Source organism: Carica papaya, chromosome 5, assembly GCF_054855325.1.
Source record: "Carica papaya isolate Zhongbai chromosome 5, ASM5485532v1, whole genome shotgun sequence".
Classification (NCBI taxonomy): domain Eukaryota; kingdom Viridiplantae; phylum Streptophyta; class Magnoliopsida; order Brassicales; family Caricaceae; genus Carica; species Carica papaya.
The window spans coordinates 39,858,584-39,870,567 of NC_142313.1; the positions used below are offsets into that span (position 1 = coordinate 39,858,584).

Consider the following 11,984-nt stretch of genomic DNA (forward strand, 5'->3'; position numbering starts at 1 on the left):
TCAATCAACGGTTAAGTCTGTTTTGGTACTCACTTTTGCAAAATGATAAACATGCGAATCAATTAGCCCATTGACTATTTCTGTATATGAATTTATTTATTAAGTCTGATTTTTTTTAAAAAAAATTGGTTCATTATTTATAAATCAACGAGTCAACAGTTGACAGAAAACAATTATAATATATATAAAGAAAATGGTGAAAAAAAACTGTAAAATAATAAGGGATAAAAACAAAAATCGAATTATTAATTTAATAATAAAAAATTATATCATTTAAATTAAAAAAATTTTACGAAAAAAATAACATGCTAAAGAGTGACAAATTGAATGGTACGAATTCTTATAAAAAATATTTAATATAGATATAAAATATATAAAAATTAATAAATTTAAAATTAAAAAATTTATATGTATTTCAATTATATTATTAGTTTTATCAAAATATTTAATATAATTAATTAAAAATTTTATTAAAAAAAATATATCAAAACTAAAACGATAATATAAAAAATTCGAACCATCAACTTGAGTAACAAAAAAAATTATTTAAAATGAGAAAATAGTGTGTGTATGTGTATATATATATATATAAATTGGTGAGATTATATTTTTATGTGTATTTATTATTTTCGTTACATATATTCTTATGTTTTAATTATTAAATATCGTATTATAAAATTAAATAAATAATTAATATTATTCATAGCTTTTAAAATATGATGAGTCACTCTAGGGGCTCTACATGAGTAGCGCGTGTCCAAGAGATTTACCAAATTGCCCTTCTTTTACTTTTGCACACGACACGACTTTTTCTGCACAAACTTTTTCTTCGGTCAAAAGCACGGTGGGACCCACCATATATTCCTTTCAATTTCAAGTATTAAAAAAAAATCAAAATTAAAATTAAACTCTTGTAATTTGTCAACCCAATATCTCTTAGTGCTCACCAAACCCAATTTCTTACCACATTTAAAAAATTATTTATTTCCCAAAAAATTGCATATTTATTTTCAAAAAGAATTTTATTTATTATTTATTTAATATACTACCGAATAATTTGTAACCTTAAAATTTGAATAATTATGTAATTTAGAGTGTATTATTTCAATTATAAAAAATTCATCATTTCATAAATTTTAAAGAAATCACTTTTTATAATTTGATTTTTTAATTATTAAATACATAAATTTTTATTTTTTTAAGTAAAAATTATATATTTTATTAATTATATAATATATTTATAAAATAATAACATGTAAAATATATTATACAAAATATTAATAACCCATGTTTAGTTTTGACTATTTTTTTTAAAATAAAAAAATTAGATAAAATTTTTTGCCTAGTATAATTATTTTAATTAAAAAATTTATTGTCATAAAATATTTTTTAATTAAAAAATATAATAAATTCATTAAAATTTAATTTAATTTAATTATTATAATCTCATAAATAAATTAATTAATAAATTGAGTAATTCAAAAATACTAAAACAATTATTATAGTTTGATATAAGGCCACTAGTGGAGAGATTGACTATTTTTCAAGGAGAGTGATTTGCTCCATTAGATTTTCATAAGCAGGTCCAGCTCTCCAATGAAGTTGATATATATACATATATATATATATATATATATATTAGTTAATGAAAATTAAGAACAGAGTCAATCACCATCAAAAAGTTAAACAACATTATCAACTTCTCTGATTCATTGTCCAACTGTAAAGCAATCCCACATTGGATACCAGACACAGAAAACACCCAACACCAGAAAAAGAAAAAGAACTCCATAGCTAGACCTTCTCTTCTTCTGCATATCCAATAATCCCTGCACTATTCCAACTTCCCACAAAAACCCACCATGCCTTCAAGGCCTTTATCTCCTTCTTCCACTCAACCACCCCCAGCTTTCATCACCAAAACCAGACTCATTTTCTTGATCCTCACCATCTCATCCTCCCTTGTTATTCTCTTCACCCTTCTCTACTTCCTTTACCATCTGTGGCGCTCTTTAGTTAACTGCTCCAGAACCATCCCTATCGACTCCACTGCTCCTCTCAAGCTCCAGAGATTCACCTACAAAGAGCTCAAGACTGCCACTGCTGATTTCGACGACGCCAATGTCATCGGCAAAGGAGGTTCCGGTACTGTTTTCAGGGGAGTTGTCAAAGATGGAAAGTTGTTTGCCGTCAAGAGACTTGACAGTTTCTCGTTGCAGACAGAGCGAGAGTTCCATAACGAGTTGCAGATTCTTGGTGGGTTAAGATCGCCTTTCTTGGTTACGCTTTTGGGATACTGTGTGGAAAAGAACAAACGATTCTTGGTCTATGAGTATATGCCAAACAAGAGCTTGCAGGAATCACTTTTTGGAGATTCCCATTCAAGTGATTTGTTGAGTTGGGAGAGAAGGTTTGACATCATTCTCGACGTTGCAAAAGCGCTCGAGTTCTTGCATTTTGGATGTGACCCACCTGTGATTCATGGAGATATTAAACCCAGTAATATTTTGCTTGATACAGATTTCAGAGCAAAGATTTCAGACTTTGGTTTGTCAAGGATTAAAGTGGATGCAGAGTTTGGAGTGGATTTGTTTAGTCAGGATTTGGGAAGAAGTCAGGAGCTGTCTGGGAATTTGGGCGGCGTAGAGACTCCTCGGGCGGTTGGTACTTCCATGGAGACCACCACTGAGGTAGACTTTGCACTTGCTTTACAAGCTTCTTCTTCTTCCAAAAATAGTAGGACATGTTATAATGTTAGAGCTCTCAACATGAACTCTGTAAATTACAATGCCAACATGGTGAGTGAGGGTGGGGAAAACAAGGGTTGCCATGGAAAGGGGAAGGAGGTCTCTGGTGTTGATGTTGGTGGGGATGATTGGAACGGTAAGTTATTGACTTATGACGATGAGTTTTGTAGTGTTGATCATAGCAAGGAGTTGAACTTGAGCTCTAACTTGGCTGGGGATGATCACATGGCTGGTTCCAAACAATGGGGAAAAGATTGGTGGTGGAGACAAGATGGGAGTGGTGAATTGTGTAGTAAGGATTATGTAATGGAGTGGATAGGGAGTCAAATTTGTCCCACAAATCCTGATTGGGATGATGAGAAAAAGGGCACTCCTGAGAAAACTGAATTGGAGACTTCTACTGGGTTGAATAATAAATCTGAAGATGGTAATGAACCTCAGATACAACCAGCAGATCAGTTTGAGAATTTAGAAAAAGGGTTTGATAAAAAGGAAGGTAAGGTGGGTAGGAAGACTAGGAAAAAGAAAGAGAGGAAGATGAAAGAATGGTGGAAAGAAGAGCACTTGCATGAAATAACCAAGAAGGATACCAATACTAAGTTAAAAAGTATAAAGACAAAGTGGAAGAAAGGCTTTAAGCTTCCGCGTTTTGATCTTGGTGGAAGATTTGGCTTCCACAGGCCAACGAAATTTGGTGGACTGGATCAAAATGAGTGTGATGCAAATGGAGAGTTCAGTTTCAGAAGAGGGTGGAGGAGAAAGAACAATAATTCTGCTGGAAGCGACATGTGGAGTGGCGATCTTTTTAGCCGTGAGCTGAGCAGCACAACGAGCATGAGAGGGACTTTGTGTTACGTAGCACCGGAGTATGGTAGTTGTGGTTACTTGATAGAGAAGGGTGATATTTATAGCTTAGGCGTTTTGATCTTAGTCATTGTGTCTGGTAGGAGGCCATTGCATGTTCTTGCATCACCTATGAAGCTTGAGAAAGCAAATTTAATAAGCTGGTGTAGGCATTTAGCTCAATCTGGAAACATACTTGAGCTTGTAGATGAGAGATTAAAAGAGGATTATAACAAGGAGCAGGCTAGCTTGTGCATAAACTTAGCCCTCACATGCTTACAGAGAATGCCGGAGTTACGGCCTGATATTGGAGAAATTGTAAAGATTTTAAAAGGGGAGATGGAGCTACCTCTTGTACCATTCGAGTTCTCTCCTTCTCCACCCTCAAAGCCATACAACAGATCAAGAAGAAAACTGAAGGCCAATGCAGAGTAGTGTCCGGTAAATTTCTTCTCTTTCCTTTATCTTGTAACACTGGGTTTTTCTGGTCACTGTAATGTAGGAGAGATGATTGGAAAAGGCTAGTCAAACAACACATTTTAGGATTGTCGTGTGTGTCATGAGGATCAATTAAGCTGTATAATGTATGCATATTAGATAGAAGAGTTTTGCCACTAATCTTATGTAAATATCAGTTGACTGAAAGTTCATGCTTGTGAACTCATATTTGCCAAATCATCTTTTCTGATACCTCAATTCTAGATCGGAAAGACATAATTATTGAGAAAACTTAAGTCAAACACTACTAATAACTTAATCTTAAATTTTTGAAAACTAGTAGTTGGAGTATACAAAGTAATTGGGTTATCGATGCTTAGGTGTGGAGTTCTCAAGCTACTAGGTTTTTCGACGCATTTTGCGGTTTTTTTATCATTAAGAAACTAGTTGGTTTTGGGATAGATTAGAGGATTTAGTTTTTTTTTTTTTTCAAAAGGAACCTGGGCTGGAAAATTCTTTTTGTTTCATTCACATATAAAATCTGTTGTGCTAAATGCTGATCTTCAGAAGATTTAGTTTCACCAGAAACCATAGTTAGGTTTTTCTGGTTCACAAGCTCCTTTATTTGAAGTTGCTTGAAGACACAGATTCTTCCTGCTTAAAATTTAGTTTGACTTTTGATGGGTCATGACTAGTGACATGCCACCCAAGTCATCATCAAAATTAAAGCTAATCAATAACTACTATATATATATATATATGTATGTATACATCATGAAATCATGAGCCACTAACACTTCATTAAATCCAGGGGGAACTAACCGTTCCTTCATTAATCACTTTTAGTAAAGTAGAAAGCAAAAAAAAGTAGTCACTGATTGTCATCTACTGTACAAAAGATCATTGTTCTTTTCTTTCTTTCTTTTTTTTTTAAAATTTAAAAATCTACTGTACAAAAAATTTTAAAAAAATCTTTCCACTTGTCTCCCATTATGGAAGGACTATTTTCTGTTCTTAAAATATATGTTATCTTAAGAACAAAATGAGCTAAAAGTGGCAGGAAAGAATGGAGGAAAGATTTATTCTAAAACAATCAGATACAGGGAACAAGAAGAAGAAACATTACATGGTATATTGACAGGAAAGAATTAGTAGTGGTCCATAAATTTTAGCTTGAAAAGGACAAATCAAAGAAACTGCCATGGCAGACATGCATTGATCACAATAATACAGTAATGCCTTTATTCTTTCATACCCAATTATTCTTCATTCCTTCATTAAATTCCACTGTCCTTTTCACAAATTTATCAGAAAAAAAAAAGGAAACATCCCACTGTCCTTCATAAATCATTCAACATGCTCAAAAACTAAAATACAAAATGCCTTATCCACTACATCTATCTCCCTTAATAAGCAACTTGATATTCCAAGACAGTAGATACCAAACTAGAAGAAGTTAAAAAAAGCAAATATTGATTGATTTCTTTCTTTCTTTCTTTGCATATGTTACAGCAGCATAAGAATGTTCTTCAAGAGTAATACAGCTATAAGCAATCTGAATAGAACCCAGAAAATGCACTAGTGAAGAGTCTAGGAAACCAAATTCAACATGTTCAAAAACTAAAACACAAAATCCCTTATCCACTACGTCTATATCCCTTAACAATCAATCAACTTTGACATTCCGCGCCGGTAGATACCAAACAAGAAAAAGTTTAAAAAGTACATAATGATTTCTTTCTTTGCATATGTTACTGCAGCATAAAAATGTTTTTAAAGAGTAATGCAGGTCTAAATCATTTAAATAGAACTTCTTAGTACTTTTGTGAATAATAATACTTCTATCTTTCGTGTTAACACATCCTGTTAAGGCCACCCACTTTCTAGTGGATCTATAATCCAATTTTTTTTTTATTTCAAAGAAAAAAAAAGAGTTAAAGCAAAGATAAAGGCCATTGAAGCAGATCAATTATTTAACTATAAATTACAATGCAGGCAGTATGTGGTTTTCCCGAGGACCAAACTTGTTATACAGGTATGAGGGAATGATGAATGAAAAATTATTTGCAAGAGTTTGAATTCATGGTTATTGCTACTGCATGCAACCCAAAAAGGATTAGTCAAACCAAACAACATTATGACATTAAAATGAAGATGTAAAAAAGCTTAAAATGAAGAATACTTGCATTTGTTTTGCTGGGTTTGGCAGACAAATTAGGAAATATTCATGCAGGTTGCAGGGGTTAGGAAGATGATCTTCCCAAAAAGGGAAATGCACGAAGTAAACAACATCTACCAAGATTTAACTTTTTGTTTTTTACTAAAAATGGAAGATACCATGATAAAAAACCAACAGAAGTAAGTTATAAAGAGGCAATACCATCACTGAAAACATTGTTTCATTAACCATTTATGTCCCAAGATCAGTTTATTGCGTACTAAAACAAGATATCTTAGATAAAATGATTGAACATTTGAAAGTCATCAGCTCAATGTCCAATACTAGCTCTACAGAGAATGATTTTCCACTAATGTGTAAGACTAGCTCTGTAAAAAGATGGTTTGCCGCTAAACCCTAATGACTTATAATTAGATAGAATCAAGAAGTGTCATCTTCAGATGGTTTGAAGAGCCAAAAGCAGTGATTGCAACAGACCTTCAGCAAGTAGTAGCAGCAGCATCTAAAGACTCCAGCACGGATGACGGGAGGAACTGTTTAGGATCCGCTGAAGAAGAGCAGGACAGTGAGTTTGAATCCTCCGCCTGATTGAGAGACGCAGTCGTCAGAATCAAAGTCGTCATCACTCTCAGATGATGAATATGAAGTCGAGATTCCTTGTATTGTCCCCAATCAGACGCATAAGATCTTTAGGCCTGTGATCAGGATAGACATCCCAGAGATTCTTCTCGGTAAGCATCTGCATCTCCAGCTCAAAGCAGCCACGCGCCCAAAATGTCAGAGGGAGGATGTTGCTTACGCTCAATGACAGATTCAGGAATCAAATGCATGGCGGTGCAGAGGAAAAAACAGAGGAGCGCATACGCATTATGTTGTCAGGTCTCAAATCCCAGTGGATGTAACCACGTTGATTAACCGGAAAGATTACTGTAGCGCTTGACGAGGAATTTGGGCAATCCAAGTGAGGGACAGAGAGGGTAGAAAATGTTGATGGCGCGCGCTAGATTTCCGCCAGAGGCATAGTCGAGAAGAAGATTGTAGGCGGTGGAGCCATCGGAGGCAAGATTAGTAGTCTTTCCGCCGTAACATCGCAGTTAACGAGAACCTCCTCCTTCTGAAACGAAGCGGACACGAAGAAGTCGGCCATTATAGGAGGGAAGAGAGAAAGAGAAGAAGGGGGATTGGCTGCTCTGGAAGTAGCCAGGATACAGGCAGCGAAATGCAGCTTTCTTCATGAATATTTGCCGTTGATATCTCCCATGAGCCATTTTCATCCGTGGCTCTGCTTCTCTTTTTCTTGCTTTCTTACATCGATTGAAACAGAATTTCTGAATTGGAAAACAGAACTTCATGTTCCTTTCTGAATTAATCAATATCTACATTACATATCGACCAATTAGCACGTCTGCAACTGAATAGAGAATGCTCAACCTGCACTAAAATAGTAGTATTTAAGTTCGACTAAATACTCACGTACTTGATATACATTTATAAGTGCTGGCCTAAAGTTTCGGAAAACTCATAAAGGAGATTGAATTGAATTTTTAAATTTTTAAACAAATCTTTCAAACTTTTCTCTTAAGTAGTATTTCGTCTAAGATAATTGTTTGAATATTTTTGGTATTTACTATATATATATATAATTATTTAAATAATAGTGAAATTTATTTTTATTAATTAAATTCTGATATCTGATGACAATGATAAAAATGATTGAGGATGATCGAATGTAAATATTATTATTTTTTCATGTGTTTATGTATGATGTAAGTAAAGGCGTGATATCAATTAATGATGAACAACAATTAATAGGATGCAAACTCTTTTATAGAGTTTCAACTACACCACCTTTGCCCACATTATCTTTTTCAAGATAATAACCTAAAATTACAGTATTTTATTCAAAATATTACAAGAACTTTCATGATATCTACATAACTAATCTCTCGTGTTCTTCTAAATATTATAGTTTGTCTGTCAATGTGTCAAACTCACATATCACTCGAATTTCTTCAAACACTACAATTTATTTATTAAGGTATTAAACTCACATATTCAAATTTTTAATAGTTCAGAACTCATAATAAACTCTATTAGGACTAATGAAGAGGAGTAAATTGGAGATTATGAAAGATATGCGAGAAGATTAGGGTTTTGTCTAAGTTTTTCAATTTTTACTTAGTGGATTAGGTCCCACATTATTTTTTTCAAGATAATAACCTAAAATTACAGTATTTTATTCAAAATATTTCAAGAACTTTCACGATATCTACATCACCAACCTCTCGTGTTTTTCTAAATATTATAATTTGTCTGTTAATGTGTCAAACTTACATATCACTCAAATTTCTTCAAACACTACAATTTATTTATTAAGATATTAAACTCACATATTCAAATTTTTAGCAGCTGGGAGCTCATAGTAACCTCTATTAAGACTAACGAAGAGGAGTAAATTGGAGATTAGGAAAGATGTGCGAGGGGATTAAAGTTTTGTCTAAACTTTTTAATTTTTACTTAGTGGATTGGGTCCCAAGATCTCAAAATATGGCTGCCTCTTCAGTAGCAAAATGAGCCTCAAGATATAACTTCATGGTTCCAATCCTAAAAAATATATTAAATCTTTTTAATATTTTTTTAAAAAAAAATACCAGGACAAAGTTGCCCTAGCCTCCTCTATCCCAAAAAGGCAAATACAATAAGAATTATATGTCTATTATTCATCATTTCAATAGCCATCAATGATAAGGTTTGCAATCTTTTATACAATAGAGTTTAACTGACTAGTCTTAAATGTTCAAACACATCTACAGCTGGGCTAAATATTCCAAATATCCTTCCAAATTTATGCCAAGCGAGATCAAGATACTAAGATTGAACAGTTAAAATACCCCCAACGTTCTTCCAAATAACAACAAATTCTCTGATTATTATTAAGATTGAACTTGAAAAGAGAAGCATGTCTAAGATTAGGATTAAACCTGGTTGATGCTCATGAAACAGAAGAAAAGACAATGCTTTAGGACCTGTTTTGGACATATGCATTTTCATAATACTCTTTTTCTTTTTCCTTTTGCTTTGGGGATTAACCCTTTTCAGACTTAAGGGTCAAATCTCTACTTTCCATTTGCTTCCCATCAACAAAAATGGGGGGAAAAAGTTTTGAGCTTTGAGGTCAATATGCCTTAGAACATTCACCTCATCAGGTTGCAACCATTTCGAGTATGAATTCGATAACAAATCTCCATAAATTACCATCAAAATTCCTTTCATATGAATCAACACTTTTCATTGTCAAGAAACAAAGATTGCGCATGCTTGAAGAAGAAGAATGAAGTCAGATCAAGAACTCCATTCAGTACAACAAATCTCTATAAATTCCTCCGCAACCTATTTTTCATAAAAATCAAACACTTCTCATTGTCAAGAAAATGGTACATCCTTGAAAAAGCAGAATGAAGTTGGATTAGAAACTTCACTAATACAATATTAAGCCGAATCATGCTAATGAACAAACGAAATGAAGATAGCTAGCACACTTGGTGAAATGAACCCAAAACACTTCAATTGATTTCAGGCAAAAGACCATTTAAGACCAGGATCACTAGAACCACCCATGTCCATACCAAGTTAAAGCAAATGCCACAACTATAGCGCTGAGACCAACCTGTCCCTTGTGCAAAACCATTGATACAGCGGTATTCATAGAGGAAGAGTTTGCAGAGACAGAAGCAGAAGGTGGCGGAGGCAGAGGGTGGACAAGAACAGAGACTTTCATACCATTAAAGCACTGTCCATTGCCACAAATGAAATAATAACGTTTGGCTTTGTTGAGAGGAATGAAATCCTTCCCGCTGCTCCAGTTTCCTACTGCTCCTTCTGTGGTACAATTGTCATATCCTGTTTGGTTCACCTCAAACACATTGTATTGATTCTTCTGGTATCTAAACGCTACAACCAAAAATTTTTAAACGAACAGCTTAGCTATACATATACATAGGCAGATCAGGAGCTATATGTGTGTAATAGAAACGTCCGTAAGTAAAAGATCTAGGTATGCAGCAAGAAATCTACATTCTAATGCGAGAAAATTAGGATTTCGTCAACATCCTCGTGTTAAAATCCATTCGCAGGGTTTTTAGTCTATAAAATATCCTTGAAAAATCAAAATAACACCAAGGTGGCGGCAGAAATAGAAGTAAACATTTACTAATTTTGCTGATTGTGACGAAGTGGTCAACATGTTGTTTGTACAGAGTGAAAGTGGATATAGGTTCTGGATCTTGAAAAGAAGAGAGAACGAGAACATAATTTCACCAGTACTCATCAGATTCAGTTGTTACCAGAATAGGATACACTTATGAGCTTATTCCTGAACTGATATGTCTACACATATAGATATGTGTGTGTGTGTAAGTGCGTATTGGTTAGAGAGAGAGAGAGAAAGAGAGAGAGAGTACAGATAAGGTCGCCGACGAAGAAAGTATGGTTGTTAGCCCAGAGAGTGTAGTTGATCCCCGGATTCCAGCCCTTGTTGGCACCGACAATGTGATCAGTTGCTGCGGCGGGAGAGATGGCGTCAAAGGCTAACAGGAGGAGGAGGAGGAGGAGAGAGAAGCGAGTGAGATTTAATGGTGAAGATAAGGTTGACATGGCTGATGCCAGCTGCTTTTAGCTTCGCCTGTGTTGGGCTTGGGGCCGAGATTTGAATCAGAAAGACGATGACAGATGGAGAGCAACACATCTTCTATAGATGATAAATTAATGATGGTATGTATGATTTTTTTATTAATTAAAAATTTTAAAATAATTAATTCAATTAATTATTTAAAAAATATCAAATTAATAATCTAATCTTAAATATTAGAATATAGTTTTTTGTATTAATTTAAGTTTTAAAAATAATATATTTAATAAAGTATGTAAATTGTAAAATAATTTTGAAATATAATTTATAAGTATCAATTATATTTTATAGAGTTATAAAATTATTTGTATTACCAATTATGAATAATTATATTTTTTATATTTGTTTACGAGAGTGTGTGTGTGAATAAAAAAGATTAAATATATAAATTTTTATTAAATAAATAATAATTTTTTTTTGAATTAAATTATTTGACATATTTAGTAATAAATTCATAAATGTTAATTACAAGTTCTTTATATTATAATATAAAATAGGGTAAAGTGGGTGAGGGTAGGCCATGGGACTGAGATTGCAACATAATTTAAGAGTGGTCCCATTACATTACGTTACATTACATTATTTTTAAAGGCCACAAGACAATTTTTTAAACGTTTCATCTTCATAAAGTACCAACTCTAATGAGATTTGAATTTAAAATGCTAAAAATCTTCCCTCCTTTTTATTTTTGACTAAATTTTTAAATTTGAAATAAACTCAAGATTTGTATTTATGAATAAAAGAAAATCAAAGTCGTTTATGATTTGTAGCGAATCCGTAAAAAGGGTGGTGTTTGTTATTGTTGAAATAAAAATATATTTCAAATCCGTAAATCTATAAAAAAAAAAAAACTAAACAAATAATTTCCTACTGAATTAATGAGAAATATAAACGAAAAATGTACTTGAATCCATCGTGAAAGAATTGTTCGCGTTCAGTAGTAAAATCTTTCGAATCAACATGATATCTAAAAACTAATTTTTTCTGGTGACGGAATTTCAGAAAAATAAAATGACAACTGTAACGGCCCCGAAAATTTAAAGAAAATGTATGTATTAAAAATTTTAAGTGCGAAAGCGAAATAAAAATT

The 11,984-nt window shown here is 33.1% G+C and overlaps 2 protein-coding genes across 2 annotated transcripts; one reads left to right on the forward strand and one right to left on the reverse strand.

Annotated features, from left to right (window-relative positions):
- Nucleotides 1-1,726: 1,726 nt before the first annotated feature.
- Nucleotides 1,727-4,265, forward strand: LOC110810840 (Protein kinase superfamily protein). The gene has a single exon (XM_022037172.2). The coding sequence runs from the start codon at nt 1,863-1,865 to the stop codon at nt 4,023-4,025; it is 2,163 nt and encodes a 720-aa protein (XP_021892864.2). The 5' UTR covers nt 1,727-1,862; the 3' UTR covers nt 4,026-4,265.
- Nucleotides 4,266-9,458: 5,193 nt separating this feature from the next.
- LOC110821007 (early nodulin-like protein 17) lies at nt 9,459-10,942 on the reverse strand. The gene is made up of 2 exons (XM_022050663.2): nt 10,668-10,942; nt 9,459-10,158 (listed from the first exon to the last, which is right to left on the reverse strand). The coding sequence occupies exons 1-2, from the start codon at nt 10,858-10,860 to the stop codon at nt 9,812-9,814; spliced, it is 540 nt and encodes a 179-aa protein (XP_021906355.1). The 5' UTR covers nt 10,861-10,942; the 3' UTR covers nt 9,459-9,811.
- Between the last annotated feature and the right edge of the window lie 1,042 nt (nt 10,943-11,984).

Bases quoted from the DNA above. Each gene is read 5' to 3' on its own strand.
- LOC110810840 (XM_022037172.2), top strand. From the start codon at position 1,863: ATGCCTTCAAGGCCTTTATCTCCTTCTTCCACTCAACCACCCCCAGCT.
- LOC110821007 (XM_022050663.2), bottom strand. From the start codon at position 10,860: ATGTCAACCTTATCTTCACCATTAAATCTCACTCGCTTCTCTCTCCTC. The intron at 10,159-10,667 runs GTACTCTCTCTC...TTTTGGTTGTAG, and splicing joins CTTCGTCGGCGACCTTATCT to CGTTTAGATACCAGAAGAAT.